At 40.5% G+C, this 19321-nt stretch overlaps 1 protein-coding gene across 4 annotated transcripts in view; it reads left to right on the top strand.

The window, feature by feature from the left end:
* Window positions 1-1790: 1790 nt before the first annotated feature.
* The window catches only part of COL19A1 (collagen type XIX alpha 1 chain), a 215218-nt gene continuing 197687 nt past the window's right edge, over window positions 1791-19321 (top strand). For 3 of the 4 annotated variants that reach the window (XM_064447840.1, XM_064447838.1, XM_064447841.1), the window contains exons 1-5: window positions 1791-1955; window positions 2350-2523; window positions 4616-4745; window positions 13738-13812; window positions 14226-14325. In XM_064447840.1, coding sequence (XP_064303910.1) covers window positions 4652-4745; window positions 13738-13812; window positions 14226-14325 — 269 coding nt within the window. In that variant the 5' untranslated portion in view covers window positions 1791-1955; window positions 2350-2523; window positions 4616-4651. Of the gene's footprint in view, window positions 1956-2349; window positions 2524-3344; window positions 3762-4615; window positions 4746-13737; window positions 13813-14225; window positions 14326-19321 lie in introns of those variants that run through there. The other variant, XM_064447839.1, reaches the window with a different exon arrangement.

Raw genomic sequence — 19321 nt, 5'->3', positions numbered from 1 at the left:
TCTTGGTGTATTCGCCTTGGCTCTTGCCTGGATCCGGGTCTAATCCTGTCTTCTGTGAAAAAGTAAGTGCTTTAGCTAAACTCTGAGATAGCTGGAAAACTGTGTTACTGCAAAGATAGAGGGATGTCATCCATCTCCTGCAGATGCTTCAGCTCATATCATCAGGTTTTTTCAGTACTTCCCAGATACAAAGGAGATGAGACGATGTATAGACCCTGTTTTCTCTGGAGTGCACCAGTAACTGCAGGTGAACAAGAGTGCAGGTGGTTGGGATTTCCAAGCTGTTTATGGTAACAGAGATGTTTTGCCAGTCGTGGCTTTGCTTCTTACATTGCAGGAGGCAGAGAGAAAAGATGTGGCTTTGGCTCATGACAGAAGTTTGTAAACAGTAAGGTTTTCTTTGTTCCCAATTTTCATGTCAATAGACGTTCAAGACTATTCATTAATGTGAACAGTGCTGTCCATAAATACATATGGTGGCAGTCCCTAATGGCAAGGTCCTCAAATCATATAAATCAGTGTAATTCCTTTGATTTATGTGGAGTGGCATAATCCTGTTTAGTTGAAGATCTCGGCCAGAGTACAGGAAGTGTATGTGTTAGCCAAGGGAGGTTGTAGTAGTTTCTAACTCTTACTGCTTTCATATGGATGTGGAGTGTTTTGAAGTTGACAGGGTCCAAATAAAGTATTTCTAGTTTTCTATTTGCAGTGTCAATATCTCGGTAAGTGGAACAACGTCCTTGGTTTAGGGGTCATGTTTCATTATTGCTTCGTAGGAAATGAAGACTCAGTTTGGATCTGGACTTCTGAGCAATACCGAAACTTTGAGGGACAGAAATATTTCTTTAAAGGATGAACTGATTGTGTGTGCAAAGTGTTATGAAATCAAAATGTTTAGCTAATTCAGAACTTATATTCATTGAAATTAATAAGACTGTGTATATTCATGTAACAGAGCTGAATCCAGATATTTCGGGCATGTAAAATGAAGTAAAACAAAAAGACTTTTAAGAATTTTGTAGCTTGAAAGAGCAATGAGAAATGCAGTTCTCTTCAAATCAAAAAAGATAATGCCCTTCACTAGGAACAGGGCTTTTACAAAGGGTCTTTCAACTGAGGATCTTGCAAGTCTGCCTGAAACACTGCATTGGGGCTCAACACTGAAGCATGTATCAAATGAACAGTCTGAAGGGGAAGGGAGCGCTCCCATGATTTGTCAGTCTAGGACTGGGCTCTTAACGCCTCGCCCTGCGAGGTAACCGGCTTTGCTTTTTGTAATTTAGAGAACGAGCAAGCGAGGAGGGTGACTTGCCTAAAGTTACTCCACAAGTCTGTGGCAAAGCTGTGGAATAAAACACCCTAGCAGGCATATACGTAAGCTGCAATTTCATCTTTCTCCTGTGATTCCAAGTTGGGAAGAACAACAACTGTTTTGAAATTTAAACCAGAAAGATAGTCATGTCTTCCCATGTGATCTGTTGGTTATCCTGGCTAGTTATCTTGGTTGAAATGAGGAAACAGTTTTCAAATTCGGGGGGGGGGGGGGGGGGGGGGGGGGCAAAAAGCTAACCCTGTGAATTTTCCATCCTGAAGACCAGTTGGGCTAAATTGATGTTACACTAATAAATTTTCATATAATGGTCCACCACCTTCCTTTTCCCCCTGTCAGAATGATTCTACTAGAAAAAGATAAAATATGTCGTGGATATATCGAAATGAGACATGTTTAATTAAAGCCCTACTCTCTCTGTCTTCTGTGTATCTATTTCTAGTCATTTTACTTTTCTCCGTCCTATCTGGTTTACATCTTCAAAATGCAATACGGAACGCTGCCACAGCACACTTGGAGAACCTGGCAGAAGTGCAGTTTTACACATTGAGACGAGAGCCAGTGGCAGCGCTCAGTCTCACCATTTCATCACAGACAGATGATATCACAGTGCAAGAACATTCAGGTTTGTAAATGATAGATTTTAAAAGGCAAAACAATTGTCAGTGACCTGCTGTGCTTTGCAGCATCAGTGCCATAAACAGGCACTCTCTTGGTTACTTGGGCAGCCGGTTTTTAAATTTATGATAAAGTATATAAAATTAATGATGTGTACTTACGCTTAAGTGATAACAGCTAGTTTCTGCCGGTGTGCTAATGTACATAATTGGTTCTTTACAACTAGAAACCAGATAGTCTTTCATTCATGCGTTTGTACTGTTTAATTTATGGAACCGGGTTTTTTGGGGGGGGAAGGGGGGAGAGGGAAAAAAAAATACTTATATTAGTACTGGACTTGGGATATACAAGTATGATTATGTAAAATCTGTGTCCGGGTGGCTGTTTGTCCTTTCTTGCAGAGTATTCTGTGCTCGCTGAGTGGGAGGGTCACACTGTGTGAGACTAATAAGGACAGAGCTGCATCCCCCTCTACCACTCTTTGGAGACTCACTCCAGCAACTCCTCGGTACTACGGCAGCTCTGTACAGGCATTTTCCGTGCTTCTGGGGGACATACTAAAATTAAAATTAAAGGTAAGCGACTCATTATTTGTAGTCAGTTGTCCAAACATTTCTGTCTCACACCCACCCACCTCCCAATATTTCTGGCTTGTTTTGTGGTGGGTTGGGTTTTGTTTTTTCTTTTTTTCCAAAATTGCCATTTAAGTTTATCACTGATTTTGCCAGTAGTAACTGTGCCCTATAACCGTAACGTACCCAGTAAGCTTTTAATGTACTGTAATCAGTCTGTGCTATGGGATTCCGCTCATGATTGCGTAAATACATTGTATGTTTGTGGGTGACTATAGATGTATGCCACGAGGTGCTAATGAGAACAGTCCTACTGAATTTGCAGTAATTTACAAACCCGATTAAACTGCTGCAAATTGCCACGCTGCTGAGCGCCCTCATTGATTGCACGCATATATTAATATTTAAAAGAACTATCTGTTGGTGCGTATCGGTCTAATCAGCCCGCGTGTCGGCTGCTCGAACCGCTGCCGTGGGCGGCGGCGCGGGTGGGAGGCGCGGCAGGGGCGCCCCGGGCCGGGGGCGCCGCGGGGTTCAGCCGCCCCCGGCGAACGCCCGGGCGGAGGCGCGCGTCCGACGGTGCCGCCGAGCGCCGGTGCCGCCGAGCCCCGCCGGCTGCGGGCGGGCGAGCGGCGCCTTCGCCCCGCGGCGCCCCTCACCTGTTCGCCCCGCGCAGGTGCCCCCGCGGGTTGCGCCGGCCCGGCCCGGCCCCTCCGAGGGCCCGGCGGCAGAGGGCTCCCTCGCCCCGGTGGGCGCTCGGTCCCGCCGGGCTCCTGGCCCCGCTCCTGGCCCCGCTCCGCCCCGGGGCTGCGGAGGAAGCGGCGGCGGGGCGCCTGCCCACCCTCGACTCGCTGGGGGCCGGCCAGCCGCTCCCGGCGCCGCAGGCAGGTTCCGGAGAGACGGGCCGGCCGAGCCCGGGGCGGGGGGCCGGGGGCGCTGCCCCGGGCCGGCGCCTCGCCGCTCCCCGCCCGGTGTGTGACCCCCTCCCTGCAGCAAAGCCAGCTCCGTCCAAGAGGAACTAAGGCGCCGGTACCGCCGCGTTACAGGCCGAGGTGGCGAGGGCTCGGGCCGCTCCCGCCCCGCGGGCGCCGGTTGCGGGAGGGAGCGGAGCCTCCCGGAGCAGCTGGCGGAGGGGACCCAAGCCCGGAGGTGGGGTGGCGGCGTTAGCGGCTTCACTGGCAAGAGCCCTTCAGAAGATGAGACCTCTGCCAGTGAATTACTGACGCCTGCTTGTAGAGCAGGTGCAGGAAATTAAATGATAATGTTATTTGGATGCGTATTCACTTTACCGCTGCTGGGGAGGCTGGAAAAGTTAATGATGGTGTAGTTGCTGTTGGTAGATGAGACTGACAGAATAGCTCTGATGATGAATAAGGTGCCTTGAGAAAATAATTATAAAAATTGCATCCTAGGTATGTGATTTGTTTTCTTACAGAAAATGCGATTAGAAAAAATAGTTGTTGTTTTCCGTGTTTCATGTGAATTCACGTGTATCTGTGCGTTGCAGTCGGCTTGGAAGAAAAGCTGGTACTGTCTTTAGAAGACAAAAGATATGTTGTTGAAGCCAGACCGCGTTTTTGTGAGATTTAAACTGTAAACTCAATACAGGCTGCTCTAGGTATTTGCATATTTTGCAAGGCAGAGAAATATCATATTTTGGTTTCTTTTGCACTTAAACTGAAACAGTTGTGTGTTTTCTGTGTTCAATTTGAAGACTACTTCAGCAGGCGCTGGCAGTGTTGTGACACCAAACAGTTTAGCTAATGTATTTCACGTTGAAAACCTGGGAGAAAAATAGTCATTACTGATAAAAAGAAAATTTAGTGCCTTTACAACTAATATCTCTGAGGTAATATTTCTAAAGTGTTACTTCTGAGTTTAATAAAAACCTAAGGCATATATTTGACATTTATTTCTAAATTTATATGAGTCTCTTTTTGTAGTTCCTTGCAACTGATAAATGATACACTTTGCGTGGGACTGGCAACTTCCTCTTTTCTTTACGGTTAAGAAACTCTTGTTTGTAGTTTTCTGATGGGGTGAGGGGAAAAGAATAAGAAGAGATTGTTCTAAATATGATTATTTTCTGTTTCAGATTTGCAGCTGATTGTTCACATGTGTCCAGGGGGAGATGAAGTACACTGGATCCTGCATAGTTTGGCTTTGTATGGCAGTCTTCCTCCTCCTTCCTGTTTCTACTTCTGTGGCTGTCAGTGACCAGACAGGTACTTCCATTTTTCTTGCCCATCATAGACCAAAGGCATGAGTCTCAGTACTGAACAAATTTGAACAAATAATGACAGTGCGTGGAAAACAAACAGTATGAGCAGACAAAATTATACAAGAATTCTTTTTTTAAATCTCTTTTTTAAAAAGGCTAAGTTTGAAGCAGTTCCAAAGCAGCCTTTCCGTTTCCTGTGCTTGGAAGATTCATGTTTGGAAGCACTTGTAGTTCCTGGGAGTTCTGTTCTGTACTTTTTTCAGCTTAACATACAAACCAGAATTCTGAATCAGAGTTTGCAAAACTTTTTTGACCAAAATCATGTGGCTTTATTTGAGCACGTCAGTCATCACATTGACCTAAACAGCCTAATGCTCATGTTAACCTCACCTAAACTTAATCCCCAGACCAGGTCATGTGTTTCACATACGTAGAGTTAGACAAAACCTTGTGCCTGCGAAGAAAGGAATATAGTCATGTTGTTTAGCTTAAAAGCTGTTACCCGTCTTCTGCAAAGTTTCTCATGCTTCTGTTTTCTTCTCACTGTCCACATGTTATCTAGATCTCTCACTTGAACTCTACATTGACTCTCCAGAGTGTGGTAAATTCTGTCTTAAAGGCACATCACATGTGCTTGTAGAATAAGGAATTATCAGTTTTCTACACTTGCTCAGCCTCAGCACATACCTCCACTTTCTAGAATTTTCCCACAATTATTAGCAACGAGAACATGCTCGTTACTATTTAACTGGGGGGGGAAATAGTTCTCTTTCATTATTTTTTTAGCAAATAAAATTTATTTTTAGTAATGCTGTTTTTCCAGAAACCTGATGAAAGATAATAGAAGCTATAAATATACAAGAACTTAGAATCTCTGTAACACATTTGAAACTCAGGCCCAAGAAATTTAAACAGACAGTGACTTGGATAATAATCCTTTTGTTACTCCAGGAAACAAAACCTGTAATATTTAATAAGTAGTGTAATGTCTGGGCTCCAAGGTAAGAGTAATGTATTGTAAAGAGTCTGAATTTCAAAGACTTTTTTGCCTGATATTTTACAGCAGCAAGGCTAAGTGCCCTACTGATGAATTATTCTTAACCCCCGTGAGAGCGTGAGCCTACATCATACCTGTGCAATCATTCCCTTCAGCTGTCTGAAAGAAGCAAAATAGGTTGTCTTCTCTGTCATTTCTAGCTGGTGGATTGTAGAAGAGAAGTTTTAAAAGTGCTAAAAGAGTGTGAGTGCAGAAGGTTCCCTAATAATATAAATGAAACTTGAAAAATTTTAAAAGAAAATGCCAGGGAACATTGTCTCTTTTATATTCTTTTTTTTTTTTTCCTAATGAAAAGGTGTCTTAGTAAAAGGCAGACTAGTCATAGAAGATGTGACAGATTCACCAAACTGCTAATGAATGGTATATCTGAACTGTACGTTACATTGTATTAGAAGTTTGTGGCTAGGCAGCCAGCAGGGAAGTTGCAGTTTTCCTTTACCTGATTGGCACAAATGGATCCAATGTGAGTCAAATTGAACCGCTGGGAAGAAGAGGAGAGACTGAACATCTCCTGAGAATAACCGATGGTGTGCAACTGAGAGGCGCTTCTGCCATTTGAGGTGATACAGGCAGATGGTGAGGAATAACAAGTAGATAGCTGCCAGCTTGAGCAGCTCTGCCGACAGCAGGGAATAGGCGCAGTGAAGCCTCAAGTTGGTAACAGGAAAGAGACTCTTCTAGAGACTGAAGCGATGGTTACTGTCCAAAAAAAGAAATAGAAATTATAGACGAGAAAGCAGGATCTGAGAAAGAACAGGTCCTGTGACAGTGCAGCAGTAAGGGGTACAGCCTTTTGCTCATCTGCCCTGTTTAGCTGAACCAAGTATTCTGTGTTGCAAAGTTGTCTCATTCTAGTTTGATAATTTGTATGCATAGGAATTTGGTAAAAATGGAAAATGTGCCCATTTCAAGAAGAAATATCTAACCTTTTCTATGCGTTCTCTCGTTCTCTCGTTCTCTTGTTCTCTCTCGAGCCTTTGTTCTCTACCATGTACCAGTTCAGTTTGGATCAGCATCTGTCCTTCAGATCTGCCTAGGCAATCCTTTTGGTTTTCTTCTTTCAGCAACATACGCATAGCATTTATTTTTCACTGTGCTAATACGAAAGCTTTTCCAGCAAACCCCATTTAGATTGGATCTTGCATTATTGCATTTACATCCTGAAATTTCTCACCTGACCTGCTTGAGTCTAAAGGAATGGCTAACAATTAAAATTGATTTGAAGGGGTGGCAAGGGGAAGAATTGTGTTAGGGGGAAGGAAATCTCTTGTGCAAGAGAAAGGATTAACTTGTGTGCATATGTAGGGGAGAGCTTTCTGAACTGGCATTCTGAATATACTTTGGGACTTACTCATTGGGTCAACATTGTAATAAATACCAGTACTAGAAAAAAATGTCACAGTGTGACAGAGTATGCTGGATCTTCTTGGACCAGTCTTCCTTAGGCTCTGAACCTGTGCCAGTAACCGTTAGATTCACATCAAGGATTTCTTTTGAATTCTCACTTGTCCAGAAGTTTTGATGTGCTAATGGTTCATCAGAAGGAAGCACTCACTTCTAATGACAAAATATAGCAAATCTGAGGGACAGGGTCAGGAATTTTTCCACAACCATGTTTTTGATCTGACTTCAGGAATATTTTCTTCATGTTGTCAACTTACATTTCTTTTTTTTTATTATTGGGAACATTTGCATTTGGAACGTGGACACAAGCTCTTTCTGTAATGGCACATGAAATTCTAATTTGCTCATTCCTGAATGCTTCATATTAAGAATATTAATACTTTGTCTCATTCCCAGATCATTGCTGCTTTTTCAACTTTCTTTTACAATTACTGTTTTTCAAAGTCACTTGCTAACCCATGAAAATTGTAGTATAAACAAAGTCTTGGGACTGTCAGGCGTGGTGAATTTCCATTGCCTTTTGACGTGGAATGTGTTGTGAAAAGCGTTGGCTCTAGATCATAATTTTAGACAGGCACTTTAACCCAAATACAGTTAGTGGTTTCAAGTGTGCAAATCAGGTCAGCTTTTTGGTTTTCATGTTTTAGTAAGGCTAGATACTTCTCAGAATCAAGATAATGGCTCTACAGTAACTCTCACATACAATGTATTCATATTCTTAATATTCTGAATATTTAAGGTTGGGTCTACAAACTACTGTTAGCATTGCCATGTTGAAGTGACCCTGCCACCCTTGGATTCCTTAACTTGTAATTACTCTCCAAGAAGAATTAGTATTTAAATAAGGGGCTTTAAGTACCTATAAGATATATATGTGTATATTTATAAAAGATGTATATTTATATATACACACCTATCAGTACCTAAGAGAGATCCCAGACCACAAAGGGGAACATTCTCAGCTACACGCATTCTCCCAGTGTGAAGCCTGTAAACTAGATCAGCCTATTTTTTTAATGGAAAGATAAAGAAAAAAGCATCTACTCCTACAGCCAAGATATTGATCTGGGATATCATAGCATCATAGAAAGGTTTAGGATGGAAGGGACCTACAAAGATCATCTAGTCCAACCCCCCTGCAGTGAGGAGGGACATCTTCAACTAGATCAGGTTGCTCAGAGCCCAGTCCAATCTGATCTTGAATGTTTCCAGGGATGGGGCATCTACCACTTCTCTGGGCAACCTGTGCCAGTGTTTCACTACCCTCACTGTAAAAAATGTCTTCCTTATATCCAGTCTAAATCTATGATCTTTTAGTTTAAAAGCATTACCCCTTGTCCTATCACTACAGGCCTTGCTAAAAAGTCTGCCCCATCTTTCTTATAGTCCCCCTCCCCACCTTTAAGTACTGAAAGGCTGCAGTAGGGTGTCCCCAAAACCTTCCCTTCTCCAGGCTGAGCAACCCCAACTCTCCTTTCCTCATAGGAGAGCTGTTCCAGTCCCCTGCTCATCTTTGTGGCCCTCCTCTGGACCCACTCCAGCAGATCCAGGTCTTTCCTGTGTTGAGGTCTCCAGAGCTGGACACAGAACTCCAGGTGGGGTCTCACCAGAGTGCAGTAGAGGGCAGAATCACCTCTCTGGACCTGCTGGCCACGCTTCTTTTGATGCAGCCCAGGATACGGGTGGCTTTCTGGGCTGTTAGCGCACATTGCTGGGTCATGTGCAGCTCTTCATCCACCAGTACCCCCAAATCCTTCTCCACAGGGCTGCTTTCAATTCTTTCATCCCCCAGCCTGTATTGATACTGGGGATTGCCCCAGCCCATGTGCAGGACCTTGCACTTGGCCTTGTTGAACCTCATGAGGTTCACATGGGCCCACTTCTCAAGCCTGCCCAAGTCTCTCTAGATGGCATCACATCCCTTAGGTGTGTCAAATGCACTGCTCGGGTTAGTGTCCACAACTTTTCTGAGGGTGCACTTGATCCCACTTTCTGTGTCATTTATGAAGATATTAAACAGTACTGGTCCCAATATGGACTCCTGGGGGACACTGCTTGTCACCAAACTCCATCTGGACATTAAACCATTGATGACTACCCTCTGGATGTGACCATCCAACCAATTCCTCATCCACCAAACAGTCCACCCATCAAATCCATATCTTTTCCATTTAGAGAGAAGGATGTTATGGGGACCATGTCAAAGTCCTTACAGAAGTCCAGATACATGACATCCATAGCTCTTCCCTTGTAGTCACTCCATTACAGGAGGCTACTAGGTTGGTCAGGCAAGACTTGGCCTTGGTGAAGCCATGCTGGCTGTCTCAAATAATATGAAGTCCTGTTTTTCACTGCCTACTCTTCTTCAAGGGTGAATCCAGTTCTCCAGGGTCTAGCATGAACATCCTAGTACTCGAACTCCATTGGTATGGATTTCTTAATCCTGCCCACCAAAGCTTTTATGTTATTTCCATAACTGTCTAAATAATCACCAGACTTGGAGTTGACTTCTTTCCTATATCAGCAAAGTCATAGATTCTCAGTTTCCTTCATTCCTTACCCCACCCTTGTCTTAACTAACGTATATATTGTAATGTAGTATGATCAGGCTTGCAGAGTAAAAAAAGGAAACAGAAAAATTGCATCTGATTTTTGGTACCTCTATACATGAGGCTACAGGTATGTAGGAAATCTGAGTTCTTGACTCTGAAAGCAGGCCAGGTGGGTCTGCTTATCTTCAGTACAAATACCTCAGGGTGGTCTTGTCGGATGTGATTGCTGATGCTTGCTGGTATGTCGCACGCTCTGAAGATGTTCCCTATGTCTATCTATTTATGAAGCCTGCTCCCATAAGAGTGTAAGACAAATCTTACCTAGTATGGGTTTCTGCCTGAAGCTTGAGTCTGGCATAGGATGTGGGTATGTTAGGTGGGATTTTGCTGTTTGGCCCGTCATGCTTGTTGATGGAAACTTTGGTGCCCTTGCAGTGTGCATGTTGGTGGTGTTAGATGGCAGCTGAAAACCTCACCTCAAACATAAAGTTTAATTATAAAGTATCAGATAGGTACTTGTAATCTGCAATGGCTAGATTCACTTTACACTTGATCTGGAGGAGCCAAGAGTGCTTATTGGAAGTTACAGCTCCCCGTCAGGAAGTGCACACAAGAGATGTCTGTAAGAGTGAGACTGAAGCATGCACCAGAGTCTCCTCTGTCCTCGTTTGCACGGAAAGGAAAACTGGGCATGAGGCCTAGTTGGAAGCTGCAGTGTGCTTCAACAGGTGCCCTAATCATTCCAGGAATTCAGAACATGTCACTGCATGTTGCAGCAGATAGGTCTAGATGCAACGCCTTTATTTGCTTGCATAATGCTATTAGAAAATAAACAAATCTTACTAGCATCTTATTGGAGAGACAGAAGATCAGTGATCTGTGATATGTCTGCTTGATCTGCATAAATACATTTCTAAAGATTAAGGTCTGTAATTTGTCCTATGGATAGGTGATATCATTAATTTGTAGGTATGTTAACTTGAGCTTTGACATCACCATTTTAATATGTTGACTTCAATCCAGACAGACACAGTTTTATCACATGGAGAACAATCTAGTGTATAAAAGTAAGCTTGTTCTTTTTAATGCTTCATTAGTTTTATAGTAATGTATTCTAATAGGGCAGTTAGGTGCATGGTTTCCATGCCTGGCTTAGCAGTAAGGGTTTGTCTTGTTCTTTTTCTTTCCTGAATGTCTTCATGTGGATCTTCTAATTCAGCCACACACAGGATGAATGGGTAAACTCTGTTTTGTCTCAGGCCAAAGAAAATTTGAAGATCCGCCATCTGTACTAAAAATCTTGGAAGAGGATAGTAACTTTTTGACGATACAAACTGTAGAAAGAATTTTCATCAGTCTGTAACAATGAAGGTTGTCAGTCTTGGCATGGAGAGGTTTTGGTTTTAATATTTTAGAGTTTTGCCTTAGCTCTCTGACAAAAAAAATAACATTGTGCTAAAGGAGTGCATCAGACCTTTCAGTTCCTCTGGGGATGTGGAATACCACTGAAAAGCTAACTCTTAACAGTCACACCATAGACAGGCCATTTATGCCACTGATAAAAATAGGTCACCATCCAGTCTGTGGCATGTGAGGAATCGTTGCTATCATCTGGGTAACACAGAAATTAAGGCTTGAGTATGTGAACTTGGAAGAAAGTGGCTGGGGGGAATAAGCTAAAACACCCTAGTCTTTTGCCACTCAGCCCTCATGTAAGCCAGTGCTGGGGGGGGGGGGGGCGGGGAACCAAACAAATCAGTTGTGTCCCAGGTTCTCTAGAGCTTACTACAGCAGTTCAAGGTAAAATCTGCAATAAGTAATATCTGGCTGCTCTTATAATAAGTACTGTAAAGTAATTTAACCAAGAAGGGAGTCTGCCCTGTAGCGTTGAGATAGAGATACAGCGTTCTCTCTTTCTCTTCCTCTCTCTCTCTCTCTCTCTAAATATATGTATAAACCCTTGGTTAGAAAACACATAGAGTTCAGGAAAGCCTCTGTCAGTGTGTGTGTGACATCCTATTGCGGCTTCAGCCATAATAGGCTTCCCTTACACCAACATATTTCTTACAGCTGTATTGTGTAAATCTAACATAACCACATTCATTGTTTTAGAGTGGCTATACATAAAGGTCTATAATTTAATAATCTGTTTAAGTGATTGAAGGCTGAGGTTTGTAGATTTAAGGGTATCTAAGGTGAACCTGTTTCTGTCCCATAGTGTGTCTATATGTATATCAAATGGTGTCTTGAAATTGCTATGGTAGTATTTAATTCCAGTGAACGCTTTTCACACTACATAAAAATCCCTGCAAACCAAGAATGATGAAAGAATTCATTTCATTTTCAGAGATTTCAGCATGAATATTCTGTACAGATCTGTCTCTTTTCTGGGGAAAGGGAATTTACAGGTTTTTAATGCATATGTTTCATCTCATTCGCCATGAAACTTTACATCTATCTATCTGTATAGGTAAATGCATGTATATACACATATTTATGTATATATATGAAGAATGAAAGAATATATCCTCTTAGAGCCTTAGAAATAAATTAATTTATGGTGATGTTACTTGTAATTTTAGATTGCAATTTAGATGTAAAGGATATGGAGCTTGATGAATCTTACAAAAAAATATCTTCCACCTGGTCTGTTCTTTAAAAAATTGACATAGCTTTTGTTAACCGTGTTGCCAGGAGGTGTCTTTTAATCTCTACTGTATAATTTAGTTTCACTTTTACTGGTTATTTTTGGTTAGCCATTCTTAATCCAGATCAAATACTGAAACACATTTAATAGAATTTAAGAATCTGAAGGAGAATGTGCTTTCTACGTTATTCTAGAATGAATGACAGATTTCACATGCTTTAAGATTACAAATATACCTATTTTGAATGCCAGCTTCCAGTCTGGATGCTCTTAGAAATCTTTAAATATAGATAATTTCCAGATTAATGGTAGGACATTCCTCCTTACTTTTTTCATTGAACTGACACTTGAGAAAGCTTCTCGACCTTCAGTGTTCAGCAGCTTCAGATACACCTTGGCCATCTTTTTAATTGCGTTTAGTGGCGCTCTGTGCTTGATAAGCGCATGGGCCAAAATCTGCTTGTCATCTTCTGTTTGATAACTCTTCTTGGGGTTTAGCGGGGCTATTTGCAACATTTGTTAAAGAGCTCTATTTCTGACACATGCACATTTCTCTGTATTTGCTTCTTAAAAGAAGTGTATTACTGTGTATAGATGTATAAAAAAAGAGAGAAGAAATCATGCAAGTAAGATGCTGCATATTAGTAATACAGTGTTAGATCTAAGTGTTCAGTAGATTTAACCTCAGTATTTACTATGTTCCAGATTTTAGAACATTCTGCTTTTTTGCCTAAATACTTTGGTTCAGACTTAATCCCCTGTAAAGCTACTTAATTTTCAACCATTTTTTCAAAATATAAGCATTGCTTACACTGTTTATTATAAGATATTATCATATCCTTGTTAATCCACATTTTGAAATTATTGTTCACTGAAGTAACAATAGATTATTGTCATGGTAATCAAGCATTTATGCTTTATTGTTTCATGTTCATTAATGGGGGAAGAGATTTTCTAATAATACAGCTGGAAATAAAAAAAAAACCACCAACTTAGATGTTATTGCTTTGTAGAATATTGTAGATGGAAAGACCTTTGTAAGGATTTAGTGTTTTTCTTCTGGTTATATTCCTCATGTGAGCTGTAATAAACAGCTGAATTAAAATGTGATAACATTTGTATCTGCTTATATTATTAGATGTGGAGTATGAAATTTGAAAAATTATTGTTCTTATTTAGATTTTGTAATTTGGTTCATTGCTGTTTTTCATATCCTAAAGAAACAAAAAAACCCCCATTCCTGTTTAATATTACTATCATTCTCAGGATAGTTTGTTCTGATTCATTTTTGTTTGTTAGAATTTTATGATAGATGCTAAACTGTATTCTCTTGAAGGTGCTGTGTGTCCTTTAATGAAAACAGTTGTCCATCATCTCAAACAAATCAACAGAGGCAGTCGTGATGTTTCAGGTAAGTAACTGCGTTAATATGGGTATCCAAATCAATTGTCTGCTAGTGGATGTTACAGTAGTCTGACTGAAGTTGGCTTTAAAACTGAAAGGACAGTACAGAATGCCACCCCCATGCCCCAAAAGCTGCAGTTGTTTTTTAGAATCAGAAGGTGTTCTTCTTGGGACATATTGGTTTAAGTTCTGCAGCCACACTAATTTCCGTTGTTTTTTCCAAACATCCTTCGTTCTTATCAGTTTGGATGGTAAAAGGAAATAACGACTGTGTTTCTCAGGTTGCAAAGTCACCTGCTGAGTGAATAGCATGTCAGTCTGTACTCTAGAAAGTCACTAAGCCTGCTAAAAGTCAGTATTTACCTCTGTTTTTTTTAAAATTCCATTAAATAAACTAAATCATTGTATCTTATTTCACAGGGTTTGATCTGGCAGAAAGCTTTTCTTTGAGGCAAACATCTTGTGGAGGGGAAAAAATCTGCTTTAAACTGGGAAGTGCACCTCTCGTCAGAGACACAAAGTAAGAAAGATGCTACTTTCATCCTAAGTCTTTAAAAGACAGAGCTCAGACTAAATGCCAGTAATGAACTGGAACACTGAGCAGTGTATCCAAAGGATGTCACAAAAAGACAAGTATGTCTGTTTTCAGGCATTTTCATCTGTAACAGGTTTTTTTGGGGGAAGCATTTTGACTCAGGTGTGGTTTTGTTCTGGTAGTTCGAAGTGTCTAGGTAGAATACCTTTTTCCAAAATCTTGATTCTGATACTGTTTATACATAAATATTTATAAAACAAAGGAAACAAAAAATTTTCATGGTATGACAAGAAGTGTTATACTGTCTTCTCTTGGTGATGATATTGGCTGTCCTCTCTCATTACTGCTGGCAGGATTAAAAAGAGATAGAGAGTCACTGGTTCCTTAAATGTTATATTTTCATTATTTTTTCCCCAGTGGAATTGGCATCTTGCCTTTGAGCAGCAACAGCATGGTGGGTACTCCAGTGTAGAGGGGAAACTAGGCAGCATACTGTTCCAACACAGGGTGGGATGAAAGACAGAAACTGCATGAAAAATCAAAAGGACTGTGAAAGAGAGTAAGGCACAATGGGATTGGATGGATTTAAGTGTGCATGGGGACAAGGAAATGGCAAGAAGCAGTTAGGAATGTAGTTTCAAGTTCCCCATGCTCAGTGGAGAGAGAGAATCATCTCAGAACTTCTTGGTTGAGATGTGCTCTGAGTCATGGGACTGTGGTTTCTGTACAGCATGTTCCTGTGATGACGAGGGAAGCAACTGTATTCCCATGTCTTCAGGTTGGGTATTCTCTGTTGCAAGAGGTCTGGCTCCAGCTTGCCTAGGAAAAAATATACCCAGCCCTAGGATTTCCCCTTTGCATGGATCCTAGGCAGAGCAAAGAGGAGCTGTGGGTAGTGTGAGGCCACGGGAGAGGGAGAAGAGAGGAATCAGAGGCACGCAGACACAAAACAAGGCAATCTTTGTGAGAGGAGAATGGTTAAAGAAATAGGACCTAGGCTATTAGAACATTAGCTATTGAAGCAAAAATGACTAGGTAAAATTACTTGAGACAGAGTGTGCTCTATTTTTATTAGGGTCTTCCCAGTATTATCAAGATTACCTTTAGAAGAGGAACAAGTAACATGAGGTACCACTCATGTATGTCTTTACTAAAAATATTTGAAAGTTTGTCAGTAAGAAAACTTTTTTTTAATCCATTATCCATTTTTCAAATTTTTACAGATTTTTTTTGATGGACGGGAATTTGAGGGAAACATGAGACAATAGAAGAGTAGACAATCAAGGCAGTAACAAGAAACGTGGGGCAATTTTCCTTTAGGAGTAAGAAGCTAAGTAGTGCTTCATGTGCAGCAAAAAGCCTATTGCAAATTGACTTACTTAATTCTGAAACTGTTAGAAAATCAATGGCAAAATGGAGTGAGAGGAGCTAGAAATTGGAAAAGGGTGAATTATTTAAAATTCATGTTAATTTGAGGGAAAATTCATGATTCAAAAGGATTGATTCTGAGAATTCAGTGTTTTTGGAAAGGGTCTGACAGGTGATAGTGAGATTGAAAAATGTAAAGCTTTTTTCCTATCTTTTATTAGTAGGCCCGAATACTAAAGTCTGTGTTTTATTTTCTTCTTTTAAAAACAGTTTGTTAGTGAAGGCAGTGAAAATTAAGAGTTCACATCATGGCTGATAGCTGTGGCTTAGCAAAACCTTAACTCTTAGCATTTGCAAGGAAAACACTCAAGAAAGACATGTACTTGGTTTTTTGGGGGCTGGAGTTTTTTTACTTTATGGAGTAGGAGAGAATGTTTCCCCCCCCCCCCCCTATAATTTATCTGTTAAGCTTTTTGGAGGGAGGATGCATCTTGGCTAAAAATAGCTAGTTTCTCTTCATTTTCAGTGTGACTTGGCCAGGGGATAAAGAATTTGAGTAAAGGGTAAACCTGGAAAGCAGGAGGTTTTGCTTCTCACATTCTTCTCCGTCCCTGTCGTTTTCTTCTGTGCATCCTCACTGAAGAAAAACTAAAGAGAAAACCTTTCCAGTTTCCCCTAAAAATATGCATATCTAATGGATTAAAGCTTTAGCTGGATGAAGCAACTGAGATGGTTATTAATAAAATGTATAACAGTGCTAATGTATGAATATAGGTAGGCTGAAAATTAATATCACTTTATTGATGTTAATAAGGTACAAGATAATCTTTTCAGTCAGCTTGCAGTGGAAGCAAAGGGTACCTCTTACATGTATCTTCCCAAAGAAAAAAAAGGGTTAAAAGTATTTTCAGTAACATTCAAGCATTGCAGAATTAAATCCTGGTTCTTCATGGCAGTAGTCTTCCTCATGTTTTTTTAACCTTTCTTCACAGAGAAATGCATGTCATAATTAAGAATAGGGTTTTTTTTTATTCAATATGTGGAATGTATAATAGCTTTCTGTTGTTGAGATAACACTTCAGACAAGATTTAAAAAAAATATTTAAACTATTTTTGATACCCTTCTGAATTTCTGAGTTGCTTTTTAAAAATAAGGGCAGAGGGCAGTCAGGAGCACAAAGTCAGGTTTTGACATGGGAGGGTTACAGTGAAGTATAGTCAGGATCTCAGGTATCTGTCATAATAATCTTATTTACTTTATCTCAGTTATCAATGTACAATATCTTGTAATTATTTGCATTTAAATCTCCTACATTACGTCAGATTGTGTAGTTTCAGGCTCCATGTGTTACTAGATGCACAGAGGTTTTGGGGATCATTCTGCCTTAGAAAATATTTTAGTAGACGTGGTGTGCAGTAAGTAGCAGAACAGTGTTTGTTATCCATCCTGCAGGAAACCGAGAGTATCTGATTAAGCTGACGAGCAAGTATCAAGTAACTTGGCACATCTCCTCTTGCATTTCATTCATTCAGTTGTAGTGTGAGTAACAGAAAGCTATGCTGTGCCATTTTTCTTGTGTGATGCCATTTTGGTTTTTTTTCAATGGACCTGGAGTAGTGTTACACCTATTTATATGTTGTAAGTAATTTACAATGCAGTGTCAGCTTGGGAAATCGATTATGTGTATTTATACTGGATTTTAGTTACATCTCTTATCTTCATCAGGTTTTGTGAGGGAGTTTTGTACATATTTTGTCTTGTGATAGGAGATGAATAGCTTTTCTTATGCTCCTTGTAAATGAGTATTAAATATTAATGTAATTCTAATAATATTTTCAGGATTAAAGAGTGATTTTTAACTAAAATACTGTGAGTTACTTATTGCAATTCTTACGTGGACATTAATAGAAGTTATTCCTGACTGAAGTAGTATAATAGCCTCTGAATCCTAAAGAAATTCACAGTAAAATACCATTATGCAGACAATCTAATTATATAGTCCTAATAATAATAATTGTATAATGTTTTAACTTTATTTCAATAAATATGTTATGGAGTCATGTTTTGTCCTCTAGAGTTTACCACATACTGCCTATGCAGTGTAATCCAGTTTGGCATAGAGCTTGCTGACAAAAGCAGCACAGGGCTCTGTGCTGATAGCAACTCCTTTAGAACTGCCAGCAGCATTCAGCACTTCTGGACGTGAGGCCTTGTAGGCTAATCTTTATTCTTTAGTTGCTTTAGAGTAAATAGCACTATGATGAAATAATTTCACTGCCCTCTAAAGATGCATCAGATGTCTGTTGTTCCTCATTCTCACTTTTCTGGGTTGCTGGTGGGCCATTTTCTTCTCCTCTGAAAGTGCCAATAAAGGAGATAGTAAGTTGATTTCAGCTGAGTTTCAGAATGTTTTTGAAATGGATGTTTATGATTAGCACATATGTTAATGGCACAGTGAGGGCTTTCTTATTTTGTAGCTTGTTTGGCTTGACAAACCATATTAATTTACTGAGGAGGTTATCTTAGCAGGCTGTTAAATGATCTCAGAGTTACAGCAGCTGGGATCACTCGCATGACTTTTTTTAGGAATTCTTTCACTTTCAGTGTAAAATACTGCAAAAGAGCTTGGATTTTGACTGTATTTGGACTACTAAGCTCCATCAGCAACATTGTCACTCACTGCTGCCTGAAGAGCTGTGGCTGTGGCTTGGGCCATGTTTCAGAGAGTGTTGCACTTCCTTGTGATGTGTAGTTACTGGATGCAGAAATACTGTTCCCACTTCTATCAGTATATTCCAGGCTGGAGGATTCTTTCTGCCAAGAACAGAAAGCAGTGATGAAGGAATATGTGTGTGGAGTTTTTCATTTCTTTTAATTGTTTAAATATTTGTTTTAATTCGTTTGTTAACCATTTTAACCACAAAAAATGCATAGGGAGTATAGAGTACAGCTGGCATCAAGCGACGCAGTTTCTGTGCTCACTGTTAGAAGCCTTTTCATAGCCACCACTTAACTCCCCAAAGGCACTTATCTCTGGGTGGCTTTGCAGCCATTTGCTTTGCCGTATGTTCTCTGGGTATATCTGCTGAGTCTTCCTTCTTCTCCAAAATAATAAATACCGAGTTCCTTACATATGATTTCAGCTGTCAGTGAATGTCCACATGGGCATGATTTTTGATTGGTTTTGAACATGGCATGTCTTTTTGGCAGTGGGATCAGATTCAGCAGCTTTGACAAATACACTAAGAAGTAGTATACGTATTTCATAAATACAGTATGGAATGGAAAGATGTGAAAGTCAGCAGTTTCCAAAAGATTTCATCGAAAACTTAAAACATCTACTGCAAGTGGGAATGAGGTGGCACCCCTGTTTGGGGGCAGTAGTTACAGTTACGCTAACCAGCTTTTATCTGCGCTTACACAAAGTCCTGCTAGCCTTTGGTCTATTAAATTAGACAGTTACATAAGAAACCACCTCTCCCTTCCTATGTCATGTATTTATTTGAGGTCATTTGAGCTGCTGGAGCCAACAATGCTAAGACTGAAATGCCTGGTATTTTGGTTGCAGGGTATTTTCAAGGAAAGGGCCTTGTCTCTGGAATTTGCTTCCTG

The sequence above is a fragment of the Phalacrocorax carbo genome, chromosome 3 (genome assembly GCF_963921805.1).
Source record: "Phalacrocorax carbo chromosome 3, bPhaCar2.1, whole genome shotgun sequence".
NCBI classification, from domain to species: Eukaryota; Metazoa; Chordata; class Aves; order Suliformes; family Phalacrocoracidae; genus Phalacrocorax; species Phalacrocorax carbo.
The sequence above is the reverse complement of the archived record's forward strand: the minus strand, read 5'-3'. Positions and strand labels throughout refer to the sequence as shown.